General features: G+C 44.2%; 1 protein-coding gene across 3 annotated transcripts in view; it reads left to right on the forward strand.

Moving 5' to 3' along the window:
* Positions 1-18188, forward strand: part of ARID5B (AT-rich interaction domain 5B) — a 122964-nt gene extending 104776 nt beyond the window's left edge. For 2 of the 3 annotated variants that reach the window (XM_076339325.1, XM_076339323.1), the window contains 2 exons: positions 9855-10053; positions 14012-18188. In XM_076339325.1, coding sequence (XP_076195440.1) covers positions 9855-10053; positions 14012-16162 — 2350 coding nt within the window. In that variant the 3' untranslated portion in view covers positions 16163-18188. The remainder of the gene's footprint in view (positions 1-9854; positions 10054-14011) is intronic. The other variant, XM_076339326.1, reaches the window with a different exon arrangement.
* Positions 18189-18881: the final 693 nt, after the last annotated feature.

The following is an 18881-nucleotide window of genomic DNA, read 5'->3' on the forward strand; positions in this document are numbered from 1 at the left end:
CGTCCTACCTTCCTGCCCTCTCCAAGTTCCCCTCTGCAAGGTAGAGTTTCACACACTCCTTCAAAGGGAGGTGGGGAGGGAAATAAAAAACAACAAAAAAACCAAGCAATGGAAAGGGCAGTATTGCCTCTCTGTCTAGCAAATCCCATGAAGAAATGTTGCTTTTCTCAAAAGGTGCTTATAACCTCTAAAAAGCCAGCATGTTGCTGCAGACCCATGGTACCAAGGATGGCAAAAGCTGAAACAAAGCCAGATTTAAAGACTGTAGGGAAAGCTTTGCTCCCCTCTCCACACGCCCCTGTTTTGGAGCAGGGGTTGTGGTGGTTGCTGCCCCTGTGCTATAGGTAGGCAGAGTGCTTTGGTTGGTGCGGTGTTTGCTTTGTTTCCCTGGTAAAAGGGAAAGAAAGATTTTGTGTACATTATCAACTGATTCATTTTTCATGTAGTACGGTTTGTGTTTCCAGTAACTGGTTTCATTTTAAAACAAGGCGAGGCTGCCAGTGTTTCAGTAAGTGTTATTTGTATATTAGTTAGACAACTTTTGTTTTATTAATGAGTATAATAATGAAAGTGCAGGTTGCTGAGTAGAAGCAATGGGTGTTTTTATTTAAAGCATAGCAGGCATCGTATAATGCCAATGAATGCGTTATTGTCACTGTAGCATGGCTGGTCTGAACCTGCCTCTGATTGGGTTATTCCAAATAGGCCCAAGCACTTCATAAAAATGTCTTTGTCAGCCTAGTTTTCCTTCCAAACCTATTCATCTCTGTCAGTTTTTAATATTAGTACCAGGCTCTTGGCTATAGTCCATTAGTACTGTACTTAATTGCTCATGTTACAGATGATTACCAATATAAAAAGCATTAATGTTTTCCCATTGTGGGGCTGTTGCTCTGTGCATGACTCGGACCGTACAGGGCTTATGAGTTGTTGTTGTTTTGGTCATTACTTTCTTCGTTTGTGCTCCTCTAATGCATTTACCTTGCATGATCACAGAAAGCTAGAGGCGTGTGTGGTTGGTATTAGCTGATTCAGCCTGAACCTTTCCTGTGAAACTCTTTTAACAGCCCTTGTCAGTACCCTACATCTCTCTCTCTTATCAAGAAACCCTCAGAAACGGCTACTTTTCTGCGAAGCACTCTTCTCCATGCTGCCTTCCCCTAATAATGCAGATGTGGTTTTCACATGCAGGGTTTGAGGTTTCTTTCGCTTTTACACGAAACACATGATTGGCAGCTTTAATTTTCTGGCGTGAACGATAGGCTGTGTTTCTGCAGTGCTGGTGACGTGGTTGTTAGGGATATTTCATAAATATTACACCACCACGACCGCCTCAAAAAGAACCCACCAAACCAAAAACCCCAACCTTCTATTTTGCAAGGCACATAAAGTTTCCAATAAAATGCATTGGACAAAACAAAAATACAAGCAATTGCCTGTTGGGGCCTTTTTCTGCCTCCAAGTCTGTCTGTGATTCATCTTGGTTTCCTCCAAAGCAAACCTTGTGCACGAGCTGCACACAAACACGCACGGGCCAGGGAATCGTGGTGTGCAATGGCATGCGGTAACACTCCTCGACTGCTTTGGTGGACAGATGTGTCAGTGTTTGAAGGTGTCATGGCAGGCAGCTGGACGGTCCCATAGAGCAGTAGCCCTCCTGACCTGTTTGGGTGCTGCAGGAAGCCTGGTTCCCTTGGGGTCTCCAGCAGGGATGGACCCAGGGGCTCCCACAGGCCGTGCCCTGCTCTTCAGCGGTGTAGCTTGTACCCTGACCGTGATGAGCCACTAGCGCCTTGAAAACCAGACTGTCCCGGTCCAACCCTGCTGGAGGGGGATTTATTAGGCTTCATGCTCTCATCAAATTCAGGCAGCTGAGTAGGAAAGTGTTCTGCAGAGCCACAACCACCTGGGACTTGATGAGGAGCAGATAGGTCCCTGTAGTAGGGAGTAGTTCTTCACAATCCAGCAGAGTGGCTGTGCCCACGCTTTGGACACAGACCCATGGAGGGTTTTATTCTGACTGTGAGTGTGGCCCCTGGGCACCTGCAGAGGCCCCTGCACATCTGTCCCTTCCCAGGGGACTAAACCCCAGGAGATACAGTGTTTTGTACAGTTCAGAGCCCGTTCTGCCATTTTTCTGTCTAAATCACTCAAATATTATATATTATCAGAAACACAAGGCGGGTCAAAATAAGTCCCTTACGTGGTTTCCCTTTAACAGCCGTAAAGTCTCTCTACCCTAAGGATATTGTGCAGTAATTCAATATGCAAGAGAGCCCCGCGTTCCATGCAAATGCTGTTTGGTTTTGTTAAAGCGTTTGGATAACTTTAGTAACATGTAAGCATTTCAGTGGAGTTTGTAGGAAATAGCAGCCAATCTTTTAGAGAGAACAAAAAATAGGAGGCTAGTATAGCATCTACATAAAAATGCTTATGATTATTCTTTAATACACATTGTAATTAATAGAAGGTTTTGATTTACACTGTTAAGTGTGAAAACATCCTCAGGCAAAATTAATCAAGTGTTATGTCATGCTGTAAACTACTGCTAGCTCTTTGTTTGACCCAAAAAAACTTGCCATGCAGCGGTTTTTTCTTGTTGTACTAACTTGGTTGTTTTATTTTTGTCTTCACCCCTCTTTCCTGCCCCCCTCCCGCTTCAGCTAGTCCCAGACTCCCAGAAAACTTCGCAAGTTGCAAATTGTCTCAATAGTTTTCCATCAAGCACAAATTTAAGCCTGAAGATAGATGAGGTGTCTCAGTCCTCTCTTTCTTTTCCTGGGTTTTTGGTTTGTTTTTTTTTTCTTTCTGATAAATAACAAGAGGTTTCTACTTATGATTTTCTGCCCTCAGGGCTTTATCATTAAGATTAAATAACTGTACTCTCAAGCATACCACTGAACAAACATCTTTTCAATTATGTGAGTAACAGATGCTTTAACAAAGGAACTATTGAAAATTCAGAAAGCTTCCCCCCTCCCCAAAATTTAAAAAGTATCAGATGACAGAGGAATGTAATTGTTTACGATTAAAACAGATCCTTAGCTGTCCATTCAAAACATCTGAGAACGCAGTTTTTTCAAAATTTCTTCAGGACTGGGTTTACAGCCTTGGAGACTTACTGGCCAGGACTGGAGTCAGCGGGAGTCCTTGGGTGCAAGAATGCTGGACAGTCGGGCACTGCCTTCCAGTGCCTGGAAACAGATGATCTCTCTCCTTCCAGGGAATTGTTTTCCCAGCCACATCCTTCTTTCCACCTGGGAGTTTGTCCCAGCAGAATTGGAGGATGCCGTGTCCTACCCAGTGTTCCCAGGTGGATTGTCACCCAAGCAGAGGGAACTTCCCAGGCATGCCCACCGTACACATGTGTGTCGACACTTACTGGGCGCTGGGGCTGTGCAGTGTGCCCAACGTTCTTGGGGTCCCGGCACTCCTCACACCTGAGCTGGGTGCCCGTGGTTGGTCAACATCAGGCAAAGTGTGTCTTGCATGGTAACCTCATTTCTTGACATCCAGGAGTAGGGACAGGCTCGACACAAGGGGACAAGCCCTTTTTCCTTGCTGGGAGCTGAGTTGCCCCAGGAGGGTGCTGTGTGATGGGAGATCTGCCACTCTCCTTTGCAGGAGCAGCACGAGGGATGGAGACCAAGATCTTTCCCCTCAGATTCCCCAGGTCCGCTGGGAATCTCCACTTTGTACTTTACTGTAGGACTTTGCTAACATGGCAGGGGTTGCCCCTACTTTGTTCAACTTTGTTCCATGGAGGTGTGGCTCAGAGCTCCCAGAGACAGTCGGCAGGATTTTGGAGTCCCTCCAAGAGACCTACACCCCACAGGCAATGCAAAATGGCATCTGTAGGCTTGTCCTGAGCATAGGGACCAAGCATTGCAGGGACTATATGGACCCACCGAGCAAAATGCTTGTCTGCCTTTAGATGCAGAAATGGTGACTGTGGCCAAAACAGAGGCTTGCAGAGATTTTGGTAGAGTGACCTGGGGAAGCTGCTCTGTCCCCGTCACCCTTCCTTTGAATCTTTCCCACGCAGTAAATCTGTACCAAAGGTAAAAGACTGGGGTTGTTCATCTCCCCCTGCTGAGCCATAGGATCGAGAGTGCCTGAGCTTCCCTCGCCTGGCTGTGCAGCTAAATCAACAGCTGTGTTTGTAATGTCACTAATTTCCAGTTTACTTAAAACAAAGCGTCTTTGAATTCTCTTACAGCAGCGCAGTTCCCACCTTTCAGCAGTGAGCCATTCTCATTACCCACCAGCACTCCCAGTGGGCTGTGAGGAAAGTTGTTGATGAAAGGATGAAAGAGCCATTTCTTTAAGGAAGGAAGGTTCTTTGGGAAGAAAATTGAACTCAAACATATTTTGTCTTTGGTGATAAAATACATGCCAGTATTGTACTTCAGACAAATGCAAATAATCCTATTGCTATTGTGTTCTGCACAAAAGCACGTGAGGTTTGCTTTCGTAACCCCTGGATTGTACAATGCGGTCCAGGGAAATCAGGCTTGAGGAACACACTGCTTGATTTCCTCAATGTATTTTATATTCCTATTTTGGAAAACAGGCTGAAACCTTAGAGTTTGGGTTATTCCTTTCCCCTCTTCTCTGCTGGGAATTTGTCACTGGTGCCCAGGAGAGCTGCCTCCTGCTCCTGGCCATCCCCACCAGCTGATTGCTGTTGAAGGGGGCTTGTTTCCCATGCTTACACTGACAGCATTGCTCCAAGATTTATCCCTTTTGAAGAGCATCAGGGTAAAAAAGACAAGACTTCTCTTGGGATCAGAGCTTGGGCGTTCCTGCTGGTCCCTTAAAACAACTGAATGTTTTGCCACTGGGTTTCTAGGGAACAAGAATCAGGTTTCTCTCACTGAAGTTATTCATAGGGTCCCCTTTGCACTGCGGGGCTGTCGCTGGAGCCTCCCCGAGCTGCCCTGGCTCTGCGGATGCTTGTCCCGGCCCTGCGCTCAGACCCTGTGGCTGCAGGGGGTGCGGGCGGCTCTGCCTGGCTTCTGTGAGGACCTATTGAACCAGATGGTTGCGCTATTGAACCAGGCAGACCGGCCACCTTGTCCCCCAGCTCCGGCAGTGACTTCAGAAGGAGCAAAAGCCACTGTGGCATAATGTGCCCAGGAGGGAAGTGTTTTCCAAACTCCTACCAGTTAAGAGATTTATTGCCTGTCCCTTTTCAGTGTTTTTGAAACTCTGAGAGCTTAATGTTCTCATGATTTACATTAACATCTAATCCTTGCGTAATCTCACTAATCCCTTGGCCCCAAGATATCCACTGGCAGTGAGTTCCACGGGTTAACCGGTTGCTGTATTCATTTGGTGGAGCAGATTTAAATCTTTTTCCATTCCCGTTGCAGTCAACCTCCTTAACCTTCTGGCCAAGCATGGGAATGGGGCAGCATCTCCCAAGGAATGGGCTTCGGTATTTTAAGTCCTTCTAAGATTATTCTTGTGGCTGCGAGGTTCCATTGCGCACTGTTTTGTGTTGGGCTTGGAGCCCTTGAGAAAGCAAGATGATGTCAATGGGAGATGTGCTGGGATATTTTATTCTGCCAGAAAGAAAACAAAAATAAACACTGAAGCAAGCGATATAAAAAATATTATAGGGGTTGTGCTGAACTGCCTCCTTCCCTCCTTCACCCTGTGTGTCCTGGGCATATGGTTCCTCCCCGACCTGAGAGCCCCGTCACATCCATACACAGTGGGGAGAATTAAAGAGGAAACTGGCAGCCTTAACATTTAATTTCCTTCCTCTTTCTGGGCTGGTCAGATCCTTTGCATTATTGTAACTACTTTTTTTATCATATCTATAAATAGATGTGCTCTCATGTGTCCCGTGAAGCAGAGTCGGGCCAAAAAAGTCATATTCATTCTGCATAATCAATACATGAAAATGTAGTGGTTGCTGGCTCAGATGAGATCTTGTATTGTTAGTTCTGTAGCTGGGAAAAAAATGTTGACTAATAAAGATTAAGGGCTTTTTTTTCTTTTTATGAAATGCTAATGATGAAGACATGTTTGATATACTGTGAAATACATTTCTCTAATGTGAAGTTTCTGCTTTTTGTTGGGAAAGAGATTCAGTCCCTGGAGGATTTTAGAATTTGTAAATATAAAATTATCTGCTTCAGTGTTTTTTAAAAAAAGGTTGGCAGAAAGCCAGATTACTTACATTACTGTAATAGATTTGCTGACCTCTGACATCTGCTGCAGAGAAGTACATTGAATTTTTCGTAGTATCAGATGATGCAGATCTAAAAACTCAGTACACTCTGCACCATTATTTAATTCAGGACTTAGTAAAGCAAAATTTTTTTTTGAGTAGCAGTTTATACGTGATTAAACTTAATATTGCCGATTGTAATAAATCAGGATTAGTATAGTACTGATTTGTTAATCTAACTTGTATTGATTTTAAGTTGTCTTTATTTAAAAAAAAAAAAAAAGACTGGCTTTTCACAGTGACTGAATTTAATAAGAAGCCCTGTGATAGCAAAGACTCCCCTACTGTTTCTGCTCTTGGCTGGAAAATGTTATTCTTGTATTATTCCAGGGGAAAAAAAAAAAGCCTCATGCTGCTAAAAATCTGCTGCCTGTGGAAAGATTTTTTAATACACTAGTGCTTACATATTCTATTTATGTTAATTGACTTATAAATAATACATTTTATTAATCTTAATATTGGAATCTTGATCATGATAAAGACCCTTTTATTTGGTCTCCTCGCAGGCTTTACAAGTAAACATTCTTTAGACCACAAAATATTCCCCCTCTTTTCTTTTTTTATGAATACTTTGATACTTCCCCCCCGCCGTGAAATACAGCCACAGTTCAAAGCGACTGAAAACGTGGTGGTTGTTTCCAAAGTGCGATACATTTGAGGTATCCAGCTCCATTTTTTTGGACGTCGTCTTTACCTCTCCTTGCGCAAAGATTGATTAAATCTTACCTGCGCTGCAAATATTTGACCAGAAAAAAAAGTGTTGGTTTCAGACATGTCACATTCTGCTAAATTATTTGGCTAACAGCAGATCGCATTCTTCCTGTGTTGGGCAATATTGACCTTAAATTGGCTAAGCTGGCTGCTTTCATGGCATGTGAGCCGGCTGCTTACATGTTCCGAGAGCTGTATTAGCTTTATTACTCCTGTGCTATAAAAACTTCTAATAATCAAATGATAAGATCATATCCTGTGGGTAATTGTATTGTACCATGACAGGATAACTGAAAAAACATTCAGTGAAAATTGCAACCGACGGAAATCTCTACGTGAAGCAGCAATTGTTGGCGTTGCTCGACTTGGTGCTGCTCCCTGGGGTCTCGCAGCCCGCGTTCCTGCCCAGCTCCTCTCCAGCTGCCCCCCGTGGCCCCCAAAACCCGTCACGGCAGCGGCGGGCAACAGCAGCCTGCCAGCCTTCGTTTCAAACGAGGAGGGGAAAATCCTAGAACAAGCCATCCTTGTGTTTTGATTCAGTTTTACCTTAGTCATGCCGCCTCCCCGATACACGAAACATTTAATTCCAGATTTCCTGCCGCTGGCTCCGGGCCTTTGACCGGCTATGTGAAATGTATTTTTACTGCTGTCGGCCTGCCAACTGCTGAGCTCAGTGAAAAATAACTAAAATGAAAACCTTGTACTCCTACATGAACCCTTAAGATCAGAAAAGGAAATTTAAGCCACAGTTAGTAATTAGCGCCAAAGCTAATGAGTTCTGGTGAGGTGCAGCAGGAGGAGGAGGAGTTTGTGTCCCGCGTTACCCTACAAGGCTCGGCGGAGTGCATGCGAGCAGTGATTAATCGTGTCGGCCCGGGCCTTGCTCCCATACTGGCTGTAGCCACGGGGTTAATCGTGCGGCATCTTTCATGGAAAGGCCTGCTCGTGGGCCGGGAGCGTCTCCGTCTCCTGTGGGGCGCGGGACAGCGTCTGAAACCTTTACGGATGGAATATGTAGATTTTTAATGGGTGACGCGTTCCCATGGAAACAAAACAAAGTCAAACACTCCCCTCGCAGTGCTAACAATTATTGTAATAAAATGTGTTTTTATTAAAAGCGATTTTAAATATTTAACACATGGCGGAGCAGCCTCGACGTTGCCCTGTGTGAAACCCAACCTTGCCTCTAGTGAAGTCCAAAGTGCTTTGTGCAGCGCAGGGAGGAATTCGGTGTTTTCACCAATATTTGCGCTTGGCGAATAAAATGTAGCAGCCTCAAGTATGAACAAGATTATTTTTTTCTTATTCTGCTTAGTTATGCTTTTTATTATATAAACATTAACTGTAATATTACAGTGGGAAGCAGGTATTTGGCAACTACGTATTATTTTGCTAAGTTTGCATAGAGGGAGCAGTTTCCAGTTTTAGCAGCTGTAACATGTTTAAACTCAGTTTGTAATGGGATCTGAAGATGAATATTCCCTGTGGGCTCTGCTTAGCTTCATTACTGGAGCCCTGCCAAATTCAGGGCTAGAAAGTATTATTCACGCCTCTTTGCACATACCATGTCAGAGCATGCTCAGTTAATGAATTTTGTTTCTAATTTAGCATAAATTAGGTTTATATTTTAACATAATTTATGTTGTATTTTATTAAAATGTAAAATATTATGATCACGAGCAATCTAATTTCTGCTCTCTTAAGCCCAAACTGTGTTTGAACATCTAAGTATGTAAATCAAAATTGCATGCTTAGAAACTGATTCTAGGATAACAAACGAATATCTGAACCAAAGAGGTTTCTGCCTTGGAGTCTTAGATTAAAGATAATTAAGGATTCCTGGTATTTGAACAGATTTATGTTGTTTATAAGCAAAGTACATTTTCTTCATAGAGTCAACTTGTCTTTTTTTTTTTTTGAACAAATTATGTTTGCTGTATTAAAGTTCATATTTTTAAAGTCTGAGTCTTGTATTAATCCCACAGTGAGTCATTAATCATACCAAATGCATTATAAAAACTTTAATCACTGAAGTTGAAACTGAGATTGTAATGCAATCTATCCCTTTTAATTATATCAGTTATTTTTCCTTTCAGATCAAGAATTGCAAAGGGAAAACAGATAGATTAAAACTCAGTGTGTTTGATGCTTTCAGGGGAGGGTATTTTTTGTTTGTCTGTCTGCCATGCTTTTTTAAAGCGATTTCATGCACTTTGTGGAGGACAGTTCCACACTGAAAAATTCCTTCGCTTTTAACTCTCTTCCTCTCTCCTTTTTTCCTAAAAAAGAAGAGACTCACTGGCGAAGGCAGGGAGCGTGGTGACTGTCACTGTATGGGTACATTGCAAGGGTGGCGGCGGGCTGGTGCTGATTGCAGCGTGCTGGGTGCTGCCCACCGCTGTAGGTTTCCTGCAGCCCTGCTCTCTCATCTTCTGCCGAGTTCCTGGCGCTCGCCCCTGCACGCAGGGGAACCACCAGTCTGGAAATTGTGTAGCTGTTATCAAGTTGGCTGTGGCTTTGTAGGTGTTTTCCTAGGGTTTGCTGCATGCTTTTAAGGGCAGGGAGGGAAAATAAAAATAAATGGTGGGGGTTTTTTTAAATCAGTCTAAAACGTAGTGGCTTATATCCTCATCTGGTACAAATTGGTGTAGCCGCACAAACCACTGCAGCGTTACCGACAACTGATCCACACCAACTCCAACTCTACTGAATTTACGCCACATGATAATCTTGCAAAATAAATTGATTTATCATACTTGGATTTGTAGATGTAGAGTTTACACTGTTGCTTTTATGGCGTGGAAGAAAATGGATTTATTAAGTAAACTGCTCATAGTAGATACATTTTGTTCTTTGCTAGAATGGCAAAATCTGATCAATTATTTGTTCCTTAATCCCCTAGATTAATCCTGCCGTATGAAAGATTTATTAAAGGAGAGGAAGATAAGCCACTGCCTCCAGTGAAACCTCGAAAACAGGATAACAGTTCCCAGGAGGGTGAAGCAAAAACAAAAATGTCTGGAACAAAACGCATCAAAAATGAAAACCAAAAGAGCAAGAAGGAAAGAGATAATGCACAGAAACCCCAAGATGCATCTGAGGTTGGTTGCTTTCCTGCTTTTCAACTTTTCAATTAAAAATGTACAGCTTTAATCATGTGAAATCCAATGATAAAATACATAATTTAAACTGGAGAATTCCAACCAGTTGGCCTTTGAGTTTGCTCGGCAGTGGAAATTCAGTTGTTGTGGTACTGTCTGTGTTGGGATTTTGCTGGGCTATAAACAGCAACCAGTTAGCTCCATATTGCATAGCAGTGATGGCAGAAGACCAAGCGCTGGATGTAACAAGTACCATTTCTGCTCATTGTATTATACAGTGGTCACCACTAAAAGATCAGCAGCTGCCAAAAGGAAACCACACAACTACCACAGTTATTTCCTAATCTAAGTATAGGGTGCGGGAACCTCTAATACTGTTGATAATACTGTGGTAACTGTTGGACACAGCTGATTTTTATAATGGTAACCTCTGGATCAGCCCTTCCATGCTCACAGATGTATGCATGTCTGTCAAAAAACAGATCACTCCCCAGGATTTTTATCGTGTTATATACTAAATTTCTCTTTGGATTAAAAGGTCAGATTTTGAGGGAAACACCTTCCAAGCCCTAACTGAGACCAACTTCCCTCTCACATGCCACAGATGGTTTTCAGCTGAGATATGTTCCTATTCTGTCACCTGCTTCACATGGGCAGGCCCCGGTTTCCATGTAGAGCTGCGTTACCTGCAGTCATAGGACAGCCCTCGTGGAACAGATTTTATGTTCACAGCCCAGGGTAAGGCAGATCAGTAGAATTCTTATTTGCCTGCAAATAAGAGTAAGTTTCACATGTTGTTAAGTGATATAAAATCAGTGGGGTTTTTGCTCCAGTGTTACTTAAGCACTTTCTTTTGCACATCCTGCCCACTCTCTCCTGTGCCCTGCTTGCGCCCTGTATGAACGAGGCGGTGAAGCTCCTCACACACAACCCCTACATAAGACATTGTTTTTCCTGTCTCCATCTGCCAGATCACAGCAGCCTTCAAGGCGTTGCAGTGAAAGTAAGTATTTAAAGAATGTCGAAACACATGACATGCCCGGCAGACTACGGCTGCTCCTTTGACTTCATTGCTGTCTGGCAGGTACATAAGTCCTGTTTCTAAACCAGTTTGGAAATTGGTATTGAGTCAGCTACCAACAATCCTCCTCCTCATTGCTTAAAAAAAACAACGCAGGACCAGTAAACACGGATGCCTCTGAGACTTTGTGTACCCAGTTTTGAGAACAGAAAATTTTGATTTTCACGTGGCACTACATTTTTAAGTTGTGCTTACAAGGACAATTTCATCTCCCATCCAAACCAGAATTTGTGTTTTAAATTGCCTTGATCAACAGTACCTTTAATATCTAATGTAAGAGCACTCCACAGGGAGGGGAGGTTTTTTTGTTTTCTCTTGCACTGTAATTTTAAAGCCAGGAACCCTGTTGGGGGAAAATCCCTCCACTTCTAATGAAAAATACATAGAGAGGAGAGTGCGCACAAACCCGCTTCAGTCACTGGAAGGTTGCAACACAAATTGCCCAAAGCAAGGAGATGCGAAGTGAAGGCTTGTGCTCCCTTCCCCTGTCATTCCTTTGTGCCTGGTTATTTATTGAGGGGTCTTGGATCAGCAAGATAGGTTACACACTATCCATACCGCCACCACTAAGCACAATATAACAAGTCAGCAACAGAGCGTCAGCCTTAACTTTGAATTTCCTTGCTTTTGTTGTTCCCTATCTCAAACTTCCTGCTGCTTAAACTGCAGTTATTTTTGTGTGGTTTGCAGGAAGAGTTCTTAAGCTGTGCTTATCGGAAATGTAGGGAGCCTAGACAAGACAATAAAAATGTACAATTACGGCAGTTTCCCATTGTAAAATGGTACCTTTTATAGCAGAATTAATGTCTCCTCCCTGACTGGGATGGAAGACGTGTCCTGCCCCTGTTCAATCAGGGTGGGCAATTAAGGACCTCAGCCTTCATGCAGGTCATCGTACGGGTGGGCGGTCACACGAAGCCCAAGCAGCGAAGGGGCCTGCAGGGGTGGACGCTTCCACCCTGGGTGGGTGCAGAGCTGCAGAGCTCATCCGTGCTCTGCCATAGGGAGGGCTCCGTGCCCAGGATGTGGCCCTTACGGGGCCAGCGGAAAGGAGACGTCCAGCTCCTTTGAGTGGAGCGAAATCCAAGTCTGCTGGAGCCAGGCAGAAGGTTGCATGTCCCTCTCGCTCCAGCCGTCCCCCAGCAGTGGAGCCCCGTGCCAGGCTCTCCATTTGGGTGCAGTCCTCATCCAGGCACAGCAGTGGTAGTCTGTTGCTCACAGGGAGCCTCTATAGCCACACACGTAGATGTGTAGGCATGGCCCCCACCAAGCCACTGCTTAAACCATTTCTGCATGTGGCCTAGAAGCTGGCTGTAGCTGTGAGCTGTAAAAGTGTAATCAAGTTACAAATGTGTGGTCCTCTCAATTGAATGTTCAACTCATACACCATGAGAAGTATGCAGGGAGAGAATATAACTTTAATTTATTAGGGTTGCATTTGCTTTTGTAGTCTTCACTGTTTTCCTGCCATCACAATGCCATTGTCAATGTAACGAGATACCAGACAAAATGCTATTAGCCTTAGACTGCACATTTCCTCACAATAGCTGAAACTTCAATCAAAATATTGCTTAACAGAAACAAAGAGCAGAATGTACAGTTATTAAATATGATTTCTCTCTTTTTTTTCTCCTCCTTGCTTTGCTCATCTGTCTGGTATTTTCCTGTAATTTTATAAGCTCAAGAGACTAGCGATGGTACTTTGTAAAGGACCTAATGATGGTATTTGGCTGCAAAAGGCAGCTATGAGTTGAAAAAGAAGTTAGGATGACTAACAGACACTGTAACTAATAGGCCAACCAAACAGACAGGAATATTTAAAAGCAGCTGTGAAGAAATAAATCTCTGAGAGGATTAGATTCGTTAGGACCTTCTCCGATCTCCCGCTCCTATGACAGACCATAAAGCAGCATTTAGATAATAACTTTCTTGATGCGTCTTATCTTTACAACGAAGAAAGAAAGAAAACAATAATAATAAAGGGCTCACACAATGCTGCTGTTTTATGACTGTCTTCTACCACGACATGTCAGAGGAGAGTGACAGCAGTTTTGAAAAGGGCTGTCAGTCAGCTGGATCGCAGATGGGACGCTCTGGTGACCTCTGCAGGTCACAGTTCAGCCGGCTACATAATGGGATGAATAGTGTGAATTGTGCACGCAAGCTTTATTAATGGGGGAGCAGAAAGAGCTGCAGTCCCATTGACGATAATGTATAAAAGCCATGTTTGTAATAGCTGGCACACACACTTACTGAATGTTGACAACTTCATTTTAATCTGTTAATAAAAAAATATGTGTCCTAGTTAAGCTGTGGCAGTGATTTGCTGCCTACAATAGGGGTTCCTAGTGTGCCATTTCTACCATTTTCACACTTTAATGCAGAACTGGGTGTGAATGATCTCCTCTGTGATCACTGAATTTTAAGATAGCTACGCTGGAGAGACTTTATGTAAGAAAAAACATGGGAATCGTTGTATCATTTTCGTAGGTGAAGTTGGCTAGCGGGATAAATTTCTATAGCCTTATCATTTGTGTTATGAAATCTGCTCTCCTGCATTTGCCTAATTAATTTTAAAAGAGTATAACCTCAGCGTTTAGCTATCTGGTCAAGCCACTGGTGCCTCTCATCAGGTTACAAACATCTGCTGTTTTGAAATGCCTCATTGTGACCCTGGCAGGGATGGTGCATTTCTTAGTATTTCCAGGAGGTACATTGCTTTGAGTCTGATACCTGGTGTTAGAGCCTTCACGTTCCAACAAGGTGATTGACAAGTACTTCTCTAAAAGTAGCCAACGGTGTACTGTGTATGATCTTATGAACAGTCTGCCGAAACGCACCGCATTCTTATTACTGTCTGTTGAATCATTTTATTAGATTTCATCAGAACAAGAGAAGGATCAAGAATCAGCAGACCAGAAAAATTTCCCTGAACATCCTACAGCGGGAGAGATGAAACAACCCGTGCAAGGCCCTCCATCTCTTTTACCAGAGACAGCTCGGCCACTGCCTCTGGAAAAGACAGACCTGACAGAAAACAGCACGGGCAGTGAGAAAGCCAAGGAGGAGGTTCAGCACTCGTCCTCTTTCTCAAGTATATCCATGCCCCCAGAAGAAGACACTGTGCTGGATGCCACCGTCACAAAACGATTGCATCCCCCAGCAGATGCCCTGGAAGACACAAAGCCTGAACAAAGACTACACAAAGCTTTTACTGACAGCTTAGAAAGCGAACCTCCAGAAATGCCCTTCACGGCTTTCCCGGTCCAGCTGCCCACTCAGAGTGACATGGAAGATGACAAATTGCCAGAGATGGCCGACTATATCGCAAACTGCACAGTGAAAGTGGACCAGCTGGGAAACGAAGATATCCACAACGCACTAAAGCAAACGCCGAAAGTACTGGTGGTCCAGAACTTCGACATGTTCAAGGAAAAGGAGCTGCCCGGGTCCATGAACGATGACTCCACTTTTGGTTACACGCCGCTGCTCTACTCAAAGGGTAATCCAGGCATCATGTCACCCCTGGCAAAGAAGAAGCTGCTGTCGCAGGTCAGTGGGGCAGCCCTGTCGTGTAGCTATCCTTATGGTTCTCCTCCACCTTTGATCAGCAAAAAGAAACTGAATGGCAGAGATGAGCTGTCCTCAAGCATATCACAAGGTCCCCACGCCCCTAATTCTGATCCTGTAGCAATTAATAGGCCCTCAGTGATACAACACGTACAGAGTTTTAAAACCAAGGAAGAAAGGAAATCGATTAATGACGTTTTTAAACATGACATGCTAAGCAAACCAGATCTTCAGCGCTGTGATTTTTCAAAACATCACCTCAGTTCTCTTGCCGAGTCGTACGTACCGAAGACGGATATCCAGGACTGCAAAGATAAAATGAGTGAGAAAAGGGCACTGCAGCACTCCCATGTGCCCACTTTCTTGGCAGATTTTTATTCATCACCTCATCTGCACAGCCTTTATAGGCACACAGAACACCACCTTAATAATGAACAGACATCAAAGTACCTCCCCCGGGACATGTTCAGGGAGTCTGAAAATACTTCTACTTTTACTCAACACAAACACCAAGAAAAACTAAATTTAAATTATCGCCCATCTTTGCATCAGCAAGAAAAAAAGGCAGCAGTGGAGGGCTCTTCAGATGATCAGCCAACAGATTTGAGTCTTCCAAAGAGCATACACAAACAGACTGCAAAGGCTCTGGGCTCCAGCCTCCCTCATTCATCCATGGCCCAGCAAGAAGGCAAAGGTATCTCCCCGTTCCAGGCTGCGAGCAGCCAGGCGGTGAGCCTAGACTGCAACCCCAAAGCTTGCCGCGTGTCCCCCATGGCCATGACAGCCCCGAAAAAACACAGCGAGTTGCTCCACAGGTCTGGGAAGCAGCAGGCCCAGAGGCTGGAGAATCTGAGGAAGATGGAGGGGATGGTGCATCCTATCATCAGCCGCAGAACGAGCCCTCAAAACGTGGGGGCTGCCCGGCCTTTGAAACGGAGCCTGGAGGATTTGGACAAAGTCATTTCTGAAAAAAAAATCCGAGCTGTCTCTCCTCTGCACTTACCAAAGGAGACCCTGGCGAAAGACAAGGTTCCCGACCCAGAGGGGGAAGGCAGCAAGCCGGTGCATGGCCTCCATTCTGGCAGCATGCTGGAAAGCCACAAATTTCCCCTTTCAGCCCCCATCTTCCCAGGCTTGTATCCGGGAAGCCTGTGCACAGGGCTGAACAATCGCCTCCCGCCCGGGTATTCTCATCCCCTGCAGTACTTGAAAAATCAGACCGTGCTCTCCCCACTAATGCAGCCTTTGGCTCTTCACTCCTTCATGGTGCAGAGACAATTCCTCACGTCCCCTGCAAACTCTCAGCAACTGTACAGACACTTAGCTGCAGCAACACCTGTAGGAAGTTCCTACGGTGACCTTTTGCATAACAGCATTTATCCTTTAGCTGCTATAAACCCTCAAGCTGCGTTCCCACCTTCCCAGCTGTCCTCTGTACATCCCAGCACAAAACTGTAAACCCCCTCACTCACAAAAAAAGGTCTGAGGAGAAAAGATAAGTTAGCAACATTCCTCCCCCTGTGATGATGTCTCGCAGATTTAGTGATCTGTATTTTTGTCAACCAGGACACAGTCGTACCCCGCGCAGCGGAGCGCTTCGGAGTTTGGAGACAGGACTGCTTCTTTAATTCTGGGTCCCACATCAGCCTCCTTGCCCCTTATCCCTGCCCCTGAAAAAAGAAAAAAAAAAAAAAAAAACCACCAAAAAAAAAAGGAAAGAAAAAAAATCATTGGATTTTGCATATGTGTTTTCTGAAAGGACTTGTGTATGGTAAGAGCAAATGTTCAAAGGGAGCCATGGAAATGCAGGCCCAGTCCTGAGCTCACTGAAATCCCAGGTGAGGGCTGCCTTTGCCTTTCACTGAGCCGAGGACCAGAGGCCGTGCGTTGTTGCAAATGAGTCAAGGACTCGAGATGAACATGGAAAGGAGAAGCGGGCCGAGAATCCGTACAATCAGTGGATGTGCTCTTTTGGGTAACTTTTCCTGACTTTTAAAGATTCAATCAATGCAATGTATAGTAAAACGGCAATAGATTTTTCATTTTAACACTATTAGAACAGAAGGGTAAACACTGTTTAATTTGACTGTACATATCCACTTCGTAAACTACCAGTGTCACATTTGGTCACAATAATTTATATAGTTTTGTTTGTCCAGTATATTCTGTGCTCTTTATGTTTGTTTTTTTGTTTTGGGTTTCTTTTTTTTTTTAAATTAAACAATATCATTTTATCTGCAACTTTTTTTAAAGGCTGTGGCTGTCCTAATTTTTTTTTTACGTGTTTGTAATTTTTCCAGTTTCCTTATACTTTTGAGCAGCATTTTTGTTTCGTTTTTGTGGTAACGTTTACTGTTTACAAACTGAAGCAACTGGTTCAGATTAATCTTAATGGTTATAAACATACTGTAGGTGATGTTATGGTGCAAGGATGCAAACAAGGTTCCTTTCCCCACAGTCCACCCCTGCGAGGTGCTGAGCACCTCTCGCCCTCCTCCTGTTGTTGCGATGGCTCCTACGCCGCTTCTCCCCTCCCACCAAGCTTTGCTTTTCCGTATCGTGGTCCGTGAATTTGTCGAGCGTTGTACTTAAGCTTACTTAGGCTGTGAAACCCTCCTGCCTACCAGAGAAACGGTCTAGAAAACAAAACCTCCCTGGCACAAGCTGCTGGATGACAAAGGAGTCCAGAAAACACATTTGTGGTTTGCGAGAATGTCGAGAATTTCAGAAATTAGGACAGGCGCCAATGTTGATTTGGATCAGAGGCTTACGGGACCTGTGCCACACGAGCGGCTGGGCTCGGTAGGATGGGTAAGGGGTTGCATGCAGTGGTCGGGACGGTCCTTCCACACCCCTGCGGGGATCTCAGCCTCTCCCTGGGCATCCTTGCACAGGGGGAAAGCCTGGGCGTGGAGGGGCTGCTTTTTCCTGACTAAAGAGCTTCCCTATGGATGTATATTCCCTTTGAAGGACATCACCACCACGCAGCTGAGCACAGACGTTGATAAAGCGAAGTGTGACTTGGAGGCTTTTTACAATGTGAAAATTGGTTGTGATTCAAACCATCTCAGTTACTGTTCAAAGACAGTGTAATCGATACGAAAAGAAAAATGGAAACTACTAAGAAACACTTTGCATGCTAGGCATGTCATTAAATTTTCCCGTGATATGAAGCCAAATACAATATATAATGTATCATACTTAATATCCAAAGGTGGAAACCAGAATAATATACTCGTCTACTGTTAAAGATCCAGCTTCTTCAATTAAATACTTTATATTCCTGTGGTAAAACTATATTTAATTGATCGATAAACAGACTAGTAGAACTTAGAACATGGATGTGCCAGTGCAGAGCATCCTGCTGCTCCACAAATCATACAGGAAACAGAACCGCAGGCTCAGCCGGGCAGAGGCCGCAGTGTGGAGGACACCTCTAGTAAAGTTGCACTAGATCTGAATCACGTGAGAATCAGGGGTTTGGGGATGGGGGGGGGAGAGGGCAGGGGGAAGGGGGGAGAATATAAAAATCTACAGCAAACGCAAACAGAGGCTTGTCGCGTGTTTGGTGAAGCAAACGCTTTTCTTTCTGATTTCGGTTAAGTTGTGTGTCCTGGAGTCATGCATTTGTTTACACGAAGTGTCTGATTTCCCTTTTGGTTACGTCCCGTTGGAGTTTGATGGTAGCCTTTTTGGAGCCGTGCTGAGGCAGCGTGGGGCTGGAGACAGGGAGAGGGGAGGAAGGCTCCTTGCTTGCCCCACGAGGAGGCTGGCTGCTGCTGGCTGGGGAAGCTCATAATATACTGGGCAAAGCGTCAGGGCGAAGGAAAAGAAATGGTAGCATAAACCCCCAACAGAAGCGGTGCATTATTTGTTTAAAAACTCTTAACAGAAATCTTGGCAATCTTTCAAAAGACTCTTGAATTCTCCATTGGCTGAAAAGTCTTTTTTTTTTTTTTTTTTTTAATGTCTTAAATGGGGCTTTGTTTGCATTGTTTGAGTTCAAGGGGCCTTATTATTGAATGAAATTGCACAAGCCTTTCTTTGTGCAATCAAACCATTGTTATTGGTAGGTTTGTAAAGGAAACTGTGGAATCTAATTGGCAATAGAGTCATAAATCTATTTACCAGGAGCCAGTTCCAAGAAATGTTGCAATTCAAACGCGGTATGTCCAGG

The sequence above is a fragment of the Aptenodytes patagonicus genome, chromosome 5, assembly GCF_965638725.1.
Source record: "Aptenodytes patagonicus chromosome 5, bAptPat1.pri.cur, whole genome shotgun sequence".
Taxonomy (NCBI): Eukaryota; Metazoa; Chordata; class Aves; order Sphenisciformes; family Spheniscidae; genus Aptenodytes; species Aptenodytes patagonicus.